General features: G+C 35.3%; 1 protein-coding gene across 5 annotated transcripts in view; it reads right to left on the bottom strand.

The window, feature by feature from the left end:
* LOC112560353 (TBC1 domain family member 4-like) overlaps positions 1 to 18,153 on the bottom strand; it is a 30,414-nt gene that overhangs the window by 6,026 nt on the left and 6,235 nt on the right. For 3 of the 5 annotated variants that reach the window (XM_025232165.1, XM_025232168.1, XM_025232169.1), the window contains exons 3-18: positions 16,142 to 16,417; positions 15,129 to 15,434; positions 14,289 to 14,510; positions 13,191 to 13,283; positions 12,892 to 13,018; positions 12,441 to 12,532; positions 11,961 to 12,086; positions 11,086 to 11,184; positions 8,279 to 8,371; positions 4,396 to 4,625; positions 3,994 to 4,190; positions 3,632 to 3,757; positions 2,883 to 2,927; positions 1,383 to 1,544; positions 926 to 1,087; positions 340 to 491 (exon numbers count right to left, since the gene is read on the bottom strand). In XM_025232165.1, coding sequence (XP_025087950.1) covers positions 340 to 491; positions 926 to 1,087; positions 1,383 to 1,544; positions 2,883 to 2,927; positions 3,632 to 3,757; positions 3,994 to 4,190; positions 4,396 to 4,625; positions 8,279 to 8,371; positions 11,086 to 11,184; positions 11,961 to 12,086; positions 12,441 to 12,532; positions 12,892 to 13,018; positions 13,191 to 13,283; positions 14,289 to 14,510; positions 15,129 to 15,434; positions 16,142 to 16,417 — 2,508 coding nt within the window. The remainder of the gene's footprint in view (positions 1 to 339; positions 492 to 925; positions 1,088 to 1,382; positions 1,545 to 2,882; positions 2,928 to 3,631; positions 3,758 to 3,993; positions 4,191 to 4,395; positions 4,626 to 8,278; positions 8,372 to 11,085; positions 11,185 to 11,960; positions 12,087 to 12,440; positions 12,533 to 12,891; positions 13,019 to 13,190; positions 13,284 to 14,288; positions 14,511 to 15,128; positions 15,435 to 16,141; positions 16,418 to 18,153) is intronic. The other 2 variants (XM_025232167.1, XM_025232166.1) reach the window with 2 other exon arrangements.

The raw sequence follows: 18,153 nt of genomic DNA, 5'->3' as shown, positions 1-18,153 counted from the left end.
CACTAAAATGAAGATTTGATTTAGTGCATATGTACAGATGATGCATTTTCACACATGCCCGCCCCCTCTAACTTCCCCACCCTTCACAAAAAAGATCTAAATGTAACCAAAGCAGAAATGCATATGCTCACAAATACTGACTCTGAACAAGGTAAATGAAACACTTACACACACAAACACACACGCATATGCAGATAAAAATGAGAGACCACCACAAAAGGAAGAGGGCACTGGATTTCTAGAAGTGAACCAAGAAAATTAGAAGGAAGCATGGGAGTGAAAATATACATTTGCAAAGACGAAAACTGTTTTACATCAAATTAAAAAGTGATCACTGACATGCATCAAGAGGATCCCTGCAATGAAGCTGATGCCCTGGCAGTATCCCACCTCCCTGTCCATCAGGCTGTAAGCTTTCAGCAGGTTGAACAATTCCAGCTGACCGGGACCTAAGGCTTTAGCAAAGTATGGATGTCCTGGAAATGTTCGGCCTGTAGCATAAAGAAAATCCTATAATCACTGACCACAGGTGACAGAAGTCCTGAATTTAAATGTGCAAAACTGTTGAAAGTGGTAAAAAAGTGGTATAGATATTTACAAATGTGAAAGATCTTGACAAAGAAGACACAAGGACAATGAACACAAGGAATGAAGTGGGGAAATGCTGTCACCTTTACTAAGATATATGTAACATTCACAGTTACTGTGTTCAGAAAAAGAAAATGCATGAATCAGGCCAACATTTTGCTAGTTGTGTGAATCATTGTGAATAATTAGTTCTATCCCCTGACCTACAAATGCATAAAAGACAAAATATCAGGCAAAAAAATGACAGTCTTTGGTGATTGAATAAGCATAGTATAAGAAATGTGTGGAGCAGATCAATATGAAGAAACAGGATGCTTTCTGTTGACTGTTCACTGACCAAGGTCTATGAGGATAGCATGTTGGTGTGTGGTCAGCTGCTTCAAGAGATCCTCATAACCAAGGTCTGACAATCCTGATGTGTCCTGATCCAAATGGCTGTGGAGGCACTGTTGTGCTGCTAGAAAACGCCAGATCTGACCACGCTGGCTTCTGGGCACCCCTTTAGGACAAAACAATGGAAAAGTAGCTAGTACAGTCTGGGTAATTTAGAAACACCAGTTTTGAAATACAATTTATGCTGCTAAAAATGTTCCTAGCAATATATCATAACTTTTAAAATGTTGTCTCCAGATGCAGTAAAGATTATATATCTTCAAGCACATTCTACTTTCTATACATCCTTTTATCAGTCCAAACTTTTTATTGCTGGATACTATAATAACAGCTTACTGCATACATAAAGAATGAATCAAAAATATTTGTCACTGGAATTTAAAAGGACCCTCAAGGTCTACCTTTTTTAACATAGTCCAAAAGTGTAGAATATTGTACAGGCTCGGATCTGCCTGCAGCTGCTGCATTGAGCAGGTCATCCCACACCTTTGTAATGTCCCGAAGACAGGGGGTCAGCTCCTTGTAGTCTAGTTTACGCTCAAGATTTTCCTCTTCTTGTCTTGCTACAAAGATATTTGACCATTCTGTGGCAATCTGTTTTTTTCTCATGCAAGTTATTCTAGTTGGTGAATCTGGATCTCTTTGTCAAGTGCATATTTAAAATATATGCATTTTACAAATATTTTTAAAGCTCTCTAAAACATTATGGACAGAAGTGGCAATATTTAGGATAAAGATAAGGAATGGAGATATACAGAGAAATAAACTGGGGACATATATATGTGTAAAGTACTAATAATTTACAGGATATTTTGAATGTATATTTATACATAAATGTAACCATTAAGATGAATATAAAAACACACATGCAGAAGATAACACTCAAATGCAAAAATTTTCTGATTTGTTGATCTTTTGATTTAGTCGACCTTTCTCTATGGAAGAAATTCTGGCTGTTTTCACCAGCAAAGACCAAACTATGAGATTTACTTAAAGCAGGATCTTCACTGTTTGAACAGATACTACAAATTAACAAGCAAAACAAACAAAAACAATATCTCACTGTCTTAATAGCAATTGAAAATGAAAAAGGCTTATATTTTTGCCCATGCATATCACTACCCCCTTCCCCAACACATACTCCTGCACATAGCAGCTTTTGTTTACGATTTTGTTGTTTGCAGAAAATATATTTATTGGCTTAATGTAGCGCAGTTTTAGCATAACACTGCATGCAGCCAACCTCTTCAGTCCTCATGTATTTTACATGTGGAGCGGTTTTTAAAAATCTGTACAAAACTTGGGAATAACTCATCTCAAGAAGGAAACTCAAGGATAAAGATGCAAGGAGAGAAAATGGCCATGGAAACTAAAAGTTTTGCAGTCAATAAGGGATACTTGCAATGGGGATTCCTAATTTGGATCTCTATATCCAAGAATCGTTTGGCCTTAAAGGACAGGAGTAAAAGACAAGCATAACACAGCAGCAACACTAGTGCCAGACATTCAGCATTTCTGTGTGCGTCTAGCTGATTAACCCAACAACTGGCATCGGACAAGATATCTGGACACCAAGCTAACAATGGTATACACCAAAACTCTGGTCCAAGGCTTTTCTTCTCCTGACTCATCCTTATACAATTTGTTACATTTAATAAGTTATCCAGCCTTTACAGATTTTGAATAAATGCAAACATGAATCAACTAAAAAAAAAGATTTTAAGGTGGAAAAACAATACAAGCAACATTCTGATTGTAAACTCACAGAGGAATACATTGCCAACAAGCTATATCATATCAGTAATTTATAAATTTTCAGGTATGTAAAAAGGAGAGTTCTGAAGGAAAGACTGGACCAGGAATTCTATGGCTATAGTGGGCTGTCTAGCGACTATCCTTACCCTTGAAAACCACCAGTGAACGTGAGCCATAAATGATGAAATAGTCTGAAGATGCATGAAGAAAAAGGAAAACAAACGTCATAAAACAAAATGAATTTAACAGCTTTGGGAGCCCTTCCTTTAAATTTAGAACCAGGTCAGCCATCTTTATGCATCAAAATAATTATCTTGATATATGTTTAGTACTACAAGAAAAAAATGTTCTTTGTATGAACTGACAATTAAAAAATATTCCACAGTGCAGTTGTATTCCAGAATCTTGAAACTTTTACATTTTTTTAGTAAGAATTATAGAAAATGATCAATGAGAAAACTAACACATGATAACCATTATGCTGAGGCAAACAAAAGTTTTTGAAGATCAAAGAGACAATTAAATGAGGACAAAGATAAAACCTCATTTGAATAAACACATTTCTTTCTCACCCAGTAATAGTGTAAGCTGAGAAGCAACAGAAATGACCCTTCTTGCAAAACTATTATTCTCTCTAGTGTGCTGAATATATTTGAAAACAAAAATAGACATATTAGTTCAAGACAGATAGGTAAAGCCAACAATATGGACAGATCCTTAAAGATAAAGCCCATGCTCTTATCTGGTCCACTGATTTTCCAGGTATTAAACATGATTCCAGTTATCACAGATTGTGGTAGTTTAATGCAGTGTAATGTTCAAAAGTATGTTAGATTAACCAAATCTGAATTGTGGATGCTGCTAACAAGATTGTAGTTTTTAAAAATTTACTAACCTCGAATGTCAGAATTCTCCTTCTCCATTCGGATTAGGAGGAGAGTTTCTAACATGGCTTTTTTCCACATAGATCGCAGTTCTGCTGATGTTTTCTTCCTTTTCTCGTGAGACTGCTTGTCATCACCTTTGTTACACAGTGAATAAAACAGACTGATAAACAACAGCTTATATTATCCCTTCTGAAGAGGTGATGGATCAAGAACTTGATCACGATGTGTCAACAACTGATTGGGAAAGTAACATAGCAACAGTGGCAACTACTACCAATACTTGTGCTATTAATGTAGCACTTCAGATGACCAAAGTGGAAATGAGACCTATCAGAACTAAGTGATGACCACAGTGCTTATTTTTGCACACCTGCTGATGAATGAGAAGAATCTCGTGATGGAGTACACACACGTTCAAAAATGGCCTTGCGCCATGATCCCATATTCCGAGAACTATTCCCAGAGTTGCACACAATACTGCCTGAGGTGCAACGGTCTTCATATGGGGATGTCAGAGGAGATGAGGAACTCGAGTCGGGAAGCTGTGGGCTGGTTGCCATGAGGTACCTTTCACATTACAAAAAACCAACTTTTATTTAGGGCTTGATGTAATTTTTTTAAAGTTAGAATTTAGTTAGTTACATGTTAATATACACACTCTATCACACATATTTGCAAAAATACACACAAAAACCACACACATACATATATACCTGTACACATGCCTGCATAAACATCTTTCCAACATAAAAAAAAATCTGTCAATATTTACATTGTCTTCATGGGGCTGCTGTTGCTTTGGGTTTTGTTGTGATTTACATCCCGTAAGCGCTGTTTTGCTGCAGCACGCTCTCGTTCTGATGAATCTGGAATGGCACCAAGCGTGGAGCTGCGCTTGCGGGGTTCTGGAGATCCAGGTGGGCTAGGAAAATCATGGCTGAAGTGCTTGCTGACAGGTGAAGTAAGAGGTGAGGCATCAGGCGTAGAAGCCACTGAGGAGTCCTGTGGGAAACAAAAAAAACCCACATGAAATGCAGACTGGAGATGACTAGCATTTCAACCCCACTTTGTGCTTCTCATACTGTCATTGAAATGTGTGCCAGCTCATGAAAACGATCATTCACATTTGCATTAATACTTATACTCTCATTTACATCTCTTCTTAATGAATTTTGTTATGCAACATTTTGTCACCGAAATTATAAATACTCAAAATAAGAAAAAGTTTTACTCATAAGGTTATTAAGTATAACAGACTACAAACACCACTTTAGTTTCACTTTGTAAAATGCTGAGAATTTGGAGTATAAATACATAAAAAAATACATGTACCTCCTGCACATCCTTTTTATACACCAAATTAGAGAGAAAAAGAATGTAATCCCACCACTGGTACCATGAGCCAGTAGCTACATCCATATACACTAGTGTCCAAAGCCACTAAAATGAGATCTTACACCTATGGTGTCACTCCAGCAACACATGGAGACAAAAACAACACGTATCTTTTTCAGACTGTTCCTTACAGACTATTATTCAAGCCTTTTTTTTTCTTTAAGAGATTCAACTTCATCTGTCCATGACAAAGGACAAATCAAGTCTAATGAACTTCTCTCAGTACCTAAGCTGTGTCCTCGGGGCATGCATATGTGTGGATGTGAAACATAATAAATTGATTTATTAAAACTCCATGAAGTTACAAAGATTAATCATACAGACATACATTTCTGGCCAGTGTTGAACCTGTGATTTTTCTATTTAAAGCACAGACCATTCAATACAGTGCAAGCTGCTGCCATTGACAAATGATTTATATGTGTGGCTGCTGTGTTGCAGATAAATCAAACTTAACGGCATGAATGATGAGGAGTTGCCAAGTGTTTATATTTTTACATACCTTGTGTGAAACATGATTTTTCTGGAAAGGTTAGAGAATTTAGATAGCCACTTGTTTATATGTCTTGCAAAGTTGTGCTGTTCAGTCAGATGGAATGCTTCAACATATGCTTTCAACTATTTTCAGCCAATAGCACTAACCTCACTTGTAATGAAAACGACAAAATTTGTTAAAAATCTTATCATTGCATCTGTATGGAGCAAACTGGACCCACTAAAATTTGCTTATAGAGTGAAAATACCAAGTTGTTCATTTTGAATACACTGTATAAATATCTGGAAAAGCCTAAGGCACATGAAAATGTTTTGTAAACTGATTTAGTTCCATGTTTAATGCAATCCAACAATACTTTCTAGCAGTGAGACTAATTTTAATTAACCACTGTTGTGGATATTCGATTTTCTGACTTGTCTTTTTTCTTGTATTATTACTGCAAGCATGGATCTCTGCAGGGCTGTTGTCTATTACCCCTGTTGTATATCATATGTACAGACAGCTACAGAAGTACTGAGGAGAAAGCTATAAATTCTCAGATGATACCATATCATGATACTCAGATGATACTCTCTTGCTGGGCGTAAGCAAGATGCCTTATCAAGTTTAAGTACACTGATGTGGAATTAAATGTAGATTGAGACAAAAGAAATGAGAACATATTTTAAGTAAATAAAGATGGTGCTGTTGGTTCCAGCATGATACTCAATAAACCTGTTGAGACTGTCGACCCATTCAGCTACCTAGGAACAACTGTTTTTGATTGCCAGCTTAAATGGGATGTAAACACTGAACACATTGTTATATGAAGTCATGTACTATGAATAGTTTATCAATCAGCACAGTAATCTTTAGCTGATTTTATCACATTCTTTCATTCAATGAGAAAGTCTTTTATCTTTTTCCAGTGTATGTTGGTTCTGCAGTCTGTCTGTCCATGATAGTTGTAAGGTAAATTAATGTCAAGCAGACAGATTTGGCTTCTTTTTGTGATCAGCATATTATCAGAAAAACTTCCCACATTTTGCTCATACCAGAACTTGTACCAGAAGAAGAATTTGTTTTACTGAGTTCAGAAAAAAGAGTATGCAGAAGCAATAGGCACTTAAAATCGTTTGAACCTTATGCGGTTCAGCTGCTCAACAACAGATAAATTGTTGTGCTTGCACATAGGTGTTTGACGTTGTAGGTGTGGTTTTTGAGATTGCATGTTTTTGTATTTTGCTATGATTCACGGGTTGCTTATCCTTATCTTGTAACAAGCATTTATTCTTTTTTTCTGTTTCTTTTTGTAACTTCTGAAACTGAGCACACATCTCAAGTAATAATTACCTATTGGGATTAATAAAATCGGTCACTTAAATTCATTTTAATTTCAAGTAATTTTCCCTTAACCACCTGTGAGCAAGATCTGCTTTTTTTAAGAAAGAAAGAACTGTGGAAGTTTATATCTAGTTAAGTGATTATGCACAGGCAAGTTCAAGTGAAAACAGAATAATATACCACTAATCTGCACTTCAAGGTTCCATTTACTAAAGGTTAAATTTTATGGAGATGGCCTTATAATATGGAAACAATAACTCAATATCCTGTAATAAAATTCTCAATAAAAAAATAACATATATCCAAAACCAATTCCCCATTTTATACAATCCAGGGTTCATGAAATATCTTTATTATCTGACAAGGTCATTTAAATAGTATAAATATTGATAAGTATTCCTCTCTTTCAGGTATTCATTTGAGAAATGTAAATCTAATTTTTCAATGATATTTTGAGAAGCAGGTATGGCATTGACAAAAATATGTTTTGTTGTCTTTAAAGAATTTAAAACATTCAGTTTCTGATCAGCTAACAACCAAGGAAAGAGGCAGGACAGTGTGTGTACCTGAGTAACAAAATTAAAGTGCATGAGAAAGGAAAAAGGTCAGGCAGTGATGTAAAAGGGAGAATGATGTCAAATGTTATCTGGCGCCAGTGGGAGAAAAAGTGCAGTTTTGTAAAAAGAGCAGTGTTTATGGAGGTGTCATCTGTGTCAGTTGAATGTGCATGTTCTTCCTGCAAATAATTTTAAAAAAAAATAGTAGTTCCTATCTCTGTAATATTTATTACAGAAATGAACTTGTATAACTAAATATAATTTATAATTTTAAAAGGGGTTTATTCAATATTTGTTATTTGAATGCCTTGTAACAAGAAGAGTGTAAACTGGATAGATGTTAAGTCACAAAAACATAAAACAATGAAACAAGAAATATTGTTTAGAGACTATCAGACAGCCCTCACAAATTATCAAGGTGTGTAATTTAAAACAGCCACCCTCTTTTCAACAGCTGGACTTTAAAGTAGAGTTAACAGAAGGTTCAGCAAGACATTTCTCTCAACATGTGCAAGTAACAAACATCAGTAAATCTGGCCAGTTTAAGTCAGTAGTTACTCATACTTGAGTTATGACAATTATAATTCTTACAGAACAGATTCCTTTCTGTACAACCACATCAATCAGCATTTTTCAAAACCTAATAATTTAATCACAAAGTCCAGGCATAATATTCTGAGCATGTCATATATTCTGACAGGTCCTTAAATATGAAGGCTATATTTTAGGGTTTTTCCCCAAGTATATGTATCAGAAGATTTAAGGAATCTTAGAATGATATTAAGAATTCTAACAACGCACTTACTGATTCCCTCCATCCATCATATAAGAAGACAAAATGGTGGTTTTAACTTAAAAAAAAGGAAGACCATAACAAGGCCTACCATAGATCGTGTTGCCCAGCTGCCTCCACCATCACTGTCTGTAGTCCAACTACGTTTGCGAAATGCCTCTTTGGCATCCTCTTTCTTGCGGGTCTGCACAATGATGGCCCCAAAAAAAACCCCACCCCAATTTAATAATCACCAAAATTAGTGGGCTAGCACCTAAGTGAAGCAATCTGAGCAAGAATGAATAAGAATACTTGATGCACAGTCTGAACAGGCGACTAAAGGGAAAAAGCATTTATAGCCAAAAGAAAATGATAAGAATTATAGAGGACATAATAAGATAAAAATAACTGATCAAAATAACCTTTAAGATCATACTAAAAAATACAACATAAAATGTAATAAAATGTAGTTTTACATATAAAAAAAAAGCAAAAAAAAAAAAAAAAACAAGAAAAATGAAAGTAACGAGTACTTTTCAAAGGCAGGTGTTTTACTTGCAGGCTTACAAGTTTAACATGATAATGACATTCTTAAAAACCAATTCTAGTTGTGATGTTTTTTTGGAAGTAGAGTGAATTATATTATTTTTACACTATATCATGCAGTTTTATTGGGTAGTCAGAAAAGTCATGACATATTTTTCTGCTTTTCTAAGGGCATTTATTTACATCAATAACAAAGAGCAATCAATAATGTATTGGACCCTTTAGTTTGATAGCCTTTCGTCATCTTTCAGTGAGCTTCATAATTCCTTGTTCATAGAAGGACCTATCTTTATTGGCGAAAAACTGAACAAGGTGTTGATTTACAGCCTTATCTCAACTGAATGTTATTTCAAACAAGGAGTTTTGAAGAGAGTCAAACAAGTCAAAGCCTGATGGCACAAGGTCAGGCGTGTATGGTGGGTGTGACAACACATCCTATCCATGCTCCAATAACCTTTGATAGGTGATCAAACTTGTGTGTGGTCTCATGTTGTCATGATGGAACAGGACTCCTTTACAATTAACGTTGGACATTTCTGGATGATGGATTTGTTAAAACTGTCCTATTACCAACAGTACACATTCAAAGAGATTGTTTGGTTCCTTGGTAGGAGCTAAAAAAAAATCATGGCACCTTAAAATCCCACCACACTGAGAGCATTACTTTTTTGTGATAAATGTCGATCTGCTTTCGATGTTATTTGAGGCAAATCATCACATTGGGACCAAGACTGTTTGCGCACCACATTGTTGTAAACAATTCACTTCTTGGTTATCAGTCATGTAAAAAAAATCGTTATCCTCATGTTTAATGAGAATATCACAGATGTTTATACACAAAGTCAAATGAAAATCATGAGGAAATTCATGCAGAACCCAAATATTGAGCTTGATTATTCCAGCTTATTCAGGTGGTCATAAATCATTGAATGCTCAATGTTTCTGCAATCTCTCATGTAATGTAACATGGGTTTGAATCAACCTTATTATGACATCATCAACCTTGGTGAGCCTCCATGACCGATGAGCATCCCCGAGATCAAAATCAACAGCATGGAACTTTGTGAACCTTTGCTAGAACTCAGATTCTTGTAGACCATTATGATCACAATCGTTTGTAAACTAGACCATTGTGATGCAACTTTTCACAAGCTTCAGGCAAGTTCTGCCCTGAATGGAAGTAAAACAGTAAAATATGGTGAAAATACACAGCTTAGTCTTCCATCTTCAACTTGAAAATCTCCCCAAAACTCAACCAAATTGTTCATTTTTTTAATAGAACGACACTAGAACTGTCAGCTGTCAAATGATATAGCATTAACATAGATACAAATGACTACAGTACTTCCAAAAATGAACTAGCACCATCTTTTGCAAAAATGTGTCATGACTTTTCTGACAACCCAATATGTAGAATCAATCATCTTCATCTTCTATAAGTTAACTTTTTAGTTATATTATTGTGCCTTTTTAGATACTTATCTTTACAAAATTTAACAATCGAAAAGACTTCTTTTACATAAAAATAACACAATTAAAAACATCTTGTCTTAACATGAAATGTGTTAAATACATTGAAATCTTCAGTAATTTGTTACATATAGTGCACAAAAATAGTTATGTTGCATTCATGTGTATTATAATCCTATTTACTTTAAAAACAGTAAGTAAGTTAGTAAGACATGGCTAAGAAATCATAGTACGTACACTATGACTGATGACAAGTAAATATATACTAGTTATTACAACATGCATCTACTATATGTTAAAGCTTTTAGTGTCTCTAAGCTAGTGACATCCACAATATTTATAATCATTAAAGATGTTAAAAACCTTCCCACCACCCACAAAGAAAGACAAAACTATAACAAATAACAACATAAATTTTAATAATAAAAAAACCCCAAGAATATGCATAATAACTAGAAGAAAAGAGGCCTCAACAAAGATTTTAAAAAAGAAGGTATAGAAGCATGCATCCAATGTATATAAATACCAAAGTATGTTAAAGAATAAATATGTACTGTGTGAAAAAGATACAGAGACATGCATAAATAAAATACAAACATCAACAGCTGTTACAGAATAATCATGTGAAGAAGGTGCAGAGACATGCGCACAATAAACATCAACAGATGTCACAGAACAGTAAAAAATAATGCCAGCTCAGAAGTAACATTTCCCAGAAGAGGAACAAGAAGTAGTAATGCTGCTGCTGCATTAGAAGATGTGAAGATGCTATTCTATTTTAAGCTTTATTAGCTTTCTTCAGTCTAGCCATTGCTGCTTTAATGTACTCTGCAGCAATATCCTCTAAACAATGTATTCAAAACTACTATAGTCTATATGTTTACAACCAACACAATCACTTACTCTTAACAGATTTTCAAAAGAGCTGGCTAGACTCTTCTTTGCTTTGTTCCTGAATCCTTCAAACAGCATAAACTTGGGCCGATCATCAACTAAATTGAGCTGAAGCAGAAAACATATCTACCTGAAATCTATGAAGAATCTACATCTATAACGTCGACATATAGCAAAATTCAATCAACACTCTTTTGATATAATTAACATTGAAAACAAAGATTTTGTTGGTATTAGAGCATTTTTGTAATAGTGAGGTCTTGCTGAAAAATGGCAGCATCTACTCTGTAATGTAAATAATCAACCTGAACCTCAAATATGGCAAAAAAGTAATAAAAAAAAAAATGTAAAGTACTTCAAGTAAAATATTTATGTATATTTATGCTATAGTTTAGATCTCCAGGAAATAAGCCAGATGATAGTTGAAGCCTGAAGCCTGCAAACATTATTTTGTTTCCACTTCTAAGTTAAAGAAAACATATACATGTATAAGCATTTCTATATATATGATTGTCTTGCAAGCTAAGATGGCTAAGAGTGCAATAAGCTGTAGAAAGATAAGTCATACATGCATGCATTTGCATCTTTTCAAGTCACAAGCACAAAACCTTCCTGACAGGTCGCCTGAAGATTGGGGTATACACAATGATCATATAAGAAAAAGGGAGATCCACATAACATAACAGTTCAACAGAGAGTGAGAAAGAGTATATCTAGATGGTTGGCTGCAAAACATAAAAGTGCCCCTGATCTATTTACAAAGTATAATCTACTCACTTTTAGAAGTCCAGCTTTCAGCTGCAGTCTACTGTCATTACTGTATGCAATTTAATCCAATTTCTACATATCATATTTAGTGAGCACAGTAAGGGATGCCTCCTTACATCTTGCTTGCTTGGCTTTGTCCCTTCAGTGATGTGGGTGTGGTCCCGCTGTCGCTGTTCACACAGCTGTCGTAATGCAATCATGATTACCTCTACTGACTCCTCATAAGTTGTAGGTCCTTCCATCTACAACACATTTATTGGAGTAACAGTCACAGAGAACTATTTCATGGCTGCCAAATTACTAAAGACATTTAAAGCTATTGAAAGCAGACTTTACTTCACATGTAATGAATAGAAAAACTACTGATATAAAGAACATGTATAAAGGCTAATGATGTGAATGTATTTCACTTCCTGGATGAGCAGCTTTGAGAACTGCATAGTCATTGATTTTTTTTTCAATGGGGCAAAGACAGAAAGAGAGAGAGATTGGAATTGGAAGAAACAGTTCAAGGTGCAACGCATATGCACACACACACACACACTTATGTGCCTGTGTACTGGGAAAAAATGGAGATTGTTCTTTGCTATGCTTACCTTGACTTTGTTTGAAAGTTCAGCTAATTCTCGCTCAGGTAAATTTTGGGTTCGACGGACTAAAAGATCATATGCTGCATGTGGACCTAACTCTGTAAAACAGATAATGTGTATACTCACTGCAATGAAAAGTACTTTATAGACAATGTTTTACATACTGCAAATAACTATATCCTTGGAAATGAGCAGGTGGTAGTGGGGAAGTGAGGGGGAGAGGGGAGAACCAATTCCATGTAAAAGAAAATCCACTAATCAAAATTGCTGTCTATAGCATATACACATTACTGTATTGTATTTCCAAGACTGAACACTTACTTTCAATACCCCACAGTCCTCCCATTCCATACAGATACCTGTACACAAAGTGAAAAGACCTACCTGGCATATGTTCAATTATAAGATATAAGAATATTTTGTATAGCTGACATACTAAATAAAAAATATAACATACTGGTGATTTCCTGACAAAGACGATGCAGCTGATGAAGGGGACATAAGCTGCACACCTGATTTTGAGATGTACACTTCTGGAATGCTGACATAAAGGCTGTCTGTAATGTACTCAGTATCTCGTTTACCTGAAAATATATATATACACCTAGGAACTCTGTTTCTATCATGATCATCAACAGCATAGTATATCTACTTCTCTTCTTCTCTTTAGTGAATTTAGAGCAGTAACTATTTTTTATTATCAAATTCAGCATAAAGTGTTGAAAAAGATTGGAGGCTTGGGAGAAATGAACTTACCACAGACTCTGCATGACAGCTGAGAATGTACACCATCAAGGAACTGTCAGGCTGACGTACAACAATGCCAAATATATCTTTCTTGTGGTTACCCTATGGACAAAAAAATAAATAAAATATTTAAAAAGAAAACAATTAAAGGCCCCATAGCCTAGTGGTATTGGGGACAGTGAAGTGTAGATGTTTCACTCTGTCAAGACATTGCCTTTAACTTTCCCTTAAAATTAGATACCTCTTAATTACTTGGTGAACAGAGTTGCTAACCCTAACCCAGAGTTGCTTGAGCAAGCCTAAATCAAGAGCACTAACCACATGGCTATGAAGCCTTCATTCAAAAGCAAGTTTTAATAACATGTACTCTTGTTAATCCATGTTCACAATTAAGAAAACACATGCATTAATTAAAAATATGTCACTACTTAGAAACAAGATGTTTTTAAGCTTGGGTACTTGATATAAAATGCTAATAACAGTGTGAAAATAAATGACAACCTGGTGGACAAGAGTGAAGATGAGAAGTGGGGGACTGGAAAGAAATACGATGCCTGTTGCTAATTAGAGAACTAAGAGGAAGACATTAGCCTTCTAGAATTCTAAGATTTAACTTTGCTGCACTTGGTCTTATGATCTGACAGCTGATACTAGAAAATCCCACACTTCCCTCTGTCTTGTATTTGAGAAGTGTGTGTATGAGTGTGGTGGGGGTGGGGGGGAGGGAATTGGTGTTTTATGCCAAGCCAGCAATTAAGGCTATATCATGGCAAGGCAACCAGCCCTGGAAACAGATGTCACATGAAGAGAAAGAACCGCATGCCCAAGATGAGAACCCACGACAGCCAATCTTCACTCTATTGAGGAGAGGGGCCTAGCTAATAGCTATAATCATATCTTTGCCAACACCATCAATGCCACCATTATTACAATTTGATTAGGTTTCATATCGTGCTTTGGAACAAAAACAACTTGAAAAGCCCACAAGAAAATTTAAAGAGTAAAAAAAAAGGGAAAGAAAAATGTTATTATACTTCTTACTAAAGCCTTGAACACCAGTTAACACCCTAACATAAGTTGCTAGGATAATCATCTATGCAGATTTACCTGTGAAACTGAAGCAATATCCTTGAACATGCGTTCCAGTATAAGCAGTTTCTGGTCCAGGCTAATGAGGCAGATGTCTTGCTGGCTGATCTGAAGCAGCATGGCCCGGCTACCTTTACTTGCACTGCTAGGATCATTAAAAACCTCCTCTGGACTACCCTCATTTCCAACACCATCTACACTTTCAAATCGTATGGTCATCTTTGGGGCACTGGCATGTCTCTGAAAACATGTTAAAAAGAGATATAATTAAACCCTAAAGAGACAATCTTCCCACACACATTTATATCTACATGTGTATGTACACATGTGTGTGTATAACTTTATTACTATGTGCTACAAAGAAGCATTGCAACTGGAAAACAATGTGATGTGATTCTGAAACATCTTTCGATAGAAAAAAGATAATGAGTACCTGTGAATAATTTAGAAACAATTCTAACAACCAGATACAATGCAATGTGCTGTCTACAGTAAGTTGAACAAAGCAATGCCTGATAAGTTTCTTTGAAATAAGATGTGTTTATAAAAGGAAAGACCTTAAAACATCATAATATGACATTAACACCAGTTTGAGACATCTCCAGAGACCTAAAATTGATTAATAGCAGCTGCATTCTCTGAAGTATCCCGAATAAGTTTTAACTGTTGACGTGTCATACGATAAAATATCTTTCCCTCTTCTAGAAATACATTAAGATTCAGTTCCACTTTCCACTATTTTTCCTAAATTTGTTTGATACCAACTCTTTACCAAGTTCTGAACAAATTTGCCTTCAAAACTATTTTAAACTTTTACCACCACTATCACCCCCAAAAGCAAAAAACCTTTTTTTTAACCTCAACATGTGCTGGCACACTGTGATGTGTAAATCCATGGTGACGACTATGATGATCCTGGTGGTGGTGTCTTTTATGATCTTGATGGTGGTAGTGGTGATGGGATGTACTGTCATCCAGAACATTTTCTGAGGAGCTTGTGTCACCACCACTGGCCACATCATCAGCACTACTGTCAGGACTGTCATACTGGAAACTGGTTGCATGGGAACTGGCGGCATTGGCTCCACGTCGCAGACGGTCAAGCTGAGCACCCAGATTATTCTCAGTGATGCTAACTACTTCATCCAGTGATGCTGGCAAGCTCTGAAGCAGAATGGTGAAACGATTTCATAATCTTATGGTTTATATATACTGATGTACCCATAGAAACAGCACTAGGTGTTTATCGACATATGTTTACTCATTTTTACTCATTCACTCATGGAATATTAATCACAAGTAACAATAGCCCACCACATGATACAAGGGAGATGGCTCTTTCAATGTATGAAATGGTGTCTGAAAGAGTATGTTTCTCATTAAGGAAATATGAAATATTGCACACTCTGCTCCAACAGCCCTTTTTTGTCACTTTCAGTACCTCTAAACAGCATGGATGATGTGGACAAAAAAATCTTCTCCCTTGACTAGAATGGAACTCAAATTTCTGGGAGTGGAAGACCAGTATTTTGACTAGATTACAAAGTCCACAAAAGTTACTGTAATACTGCTCTTCTTATAGTTTAAAAGAGTCTCCTGAGGCTTGCAGAGAGTATATGAGAGGAAATATTTGAAGTCTAGAAGAAACACCAGTAGATAACTACCAAGCCTATAAGAATAGCATTTAGAGCACAGCTAATGGCAGGAATAAACAATAATAATAATAATAATAAAAAATAAACACTTTAATAATGTTTGTATTCGCTCTAATTTGACCACCTGAGTATTTTGAAGTGAAAAATGACATATTTTTCATAAACACTGTTGCCAAACATGTAGGCAAAAAAAGGGAAAAAAAAAGTTACACTGACCTGGATACTAGCACCACTTGAATGTCTCTGTCTTCTTTCCTGCTCCTCTAGCTTCTTCATCAGCTGGCTCTCTTCATAAGCCATCAGCCGTTCTGCCAATGTATCCATAGCATCAGAAGTCAATTTTTTGCGGGTGACTTTGGTACGTCCTAGATATTTCACCTCGTAAGTGGCTTTGATGCTATCTGAAGAATCTGTGCCTTCTCCCATGTTGCCAGCAGGTGCTGATACTTGGTCTTTGGTTGATTTTTGGATGCAGGCAAATATTTCATGAATCTGTATGAAACGGAAACATAATGGATGTCTCTAGATAATGACTGAAAACCCAAGAAAGTGTCATGGATTTCTGCTAAAGCAACAAATGAATACACTGGAAAAGACCATTCTTGATTATTTATCTAGGTACCATTGGATGCCACTACAACAAATTCACAAACAAAAGCTACCACAAAGGTAATTAAAATGTAATGTAATTGTAATTAAAACCTTACAAAATGACAATGGAAGTGCCCTCTCTGACACTACAGGCTGTAGTGAGTAAATTAATGTTGTGAAGTTAATGAATATAACTAAAATAAAAAATATTATTGCAATAGGAGAAATAAGATGTGTTTGCCAACAAATATTCACAAAAGATGACTAAAATTTATTTCGTGGTAAATTATTTTCTTCCTGAGCTTATTATATATCTCAGAAGGCTATAATTATGCAACAACAGATTAGATCATGTTCTAATAAGCTTTACCATTTCATTTAATCAAGTACAGTAATTTGATACATTCACTTTGGGTTGATAGTTGTGATGCTAGTGGTAGTGAAGTACATGTTATTATTCTGCAACTAGTATCTAAATGGTAAATTAGCCTGCAATTTAAGAATATTAGTTTGCTTGGCTATGCATTTATTCATATGCAGTAGCTTAACATCAGAAATGGGTTTCTAGGTATACAGTGTGAATGTGTGGGAGTGTGTGGGCATAATGAGCTCATTTAGGTAATCAATGTCTAAAAGCAATAGCATTTAAAAGACTACTAGAATGCACATTAATGACTGGGGAAAGTAGTATCTAGCAATAAGCTTTACCTAAGTATTAAAAAAAAATTGCACCCTGCTAGTCCTTTAAGTATGCAAAACTAAAAGTCACACTTAATTCTCTTATTACTCCTTTCCCTCCTGCTTTCTCTCTCGTTCACACACATATTCCCATAATTATAAATGATCTTTTCCAATCCACAACATCCAGAATTAAAAAATCCTTTCCATGATAATGTCACTAAGGCATAAATATTTAACATCACTGTAATATTAAAGCTAAATCCTAATCAGTTTTAACAAAAATCCAGCTAATGATACTGCACCTTTAGTCTGATGGTAAATGCTTCACCAGCTCCTATAAAAGTGAACTAGAACAATCAGACTAAGGCCTTATTCCCAATCACACCAAATAGAATGACATTTTTTTGAAAGTAAAACTATTTTATTTTACAACCTTTAGTCAGACCTTTAACTGAGCTCTTCTATGATGTTCCAGAAGCCAATAAAATTATAAAATGGGTTTTGTGAAGTGAATGATTGAAAAGAAAGACAGTCAGACAAGAAGGAAAAACAAAGACATAATCTCAAATGCTTGATTTAATTTAATCATGGTCCCATCTGAACATTTAAAATGCATAAAGAAACCATCACTGTACAAATAAAACAATATCACAGCATACAAGAGAGAGAGAACCAGTGAGTGAGAGGCAGGGAGTAAAAGAGAGGAAGAAAAATATATCTTTAATGTACAGTGAAGAGATGAACAAAACAGAGTACTCATCCAAAAAAAGCTTTTTAATACAATGATCTTACTACAATTTTCTAATGTACTATAAATCGTGATGAAACTGTAACATCGGACTCTACCATCACATGCAAATCAGCATTCAATCAAATGCATATATAAGTAATTAACACTAGTAGTATTTGAAACTCGTCTAACAAGCAATGATATTATCTAAAGATATTCAATGCAA

This window comes from Pomacea canaliculata, linkage group LG3, assembly GCF_003073045.1.
Source record: "Pomacea canaliculata isolate SZHN2017 linkage group LG3, ASM307304v1, whole genome shotgun sequence".
Classification (NCBI taxonomy): Eukaryota; Metazoa; Mollusca; class Gastropoda; order Architaenioglossa; family Ampullariidae; genus Pomacea; species Pomacea canaliculata.
Note: the sequence above shows the minus strand (reverse complement) of the source record. Positions and strands in the feature narration are given on the sequence as shown.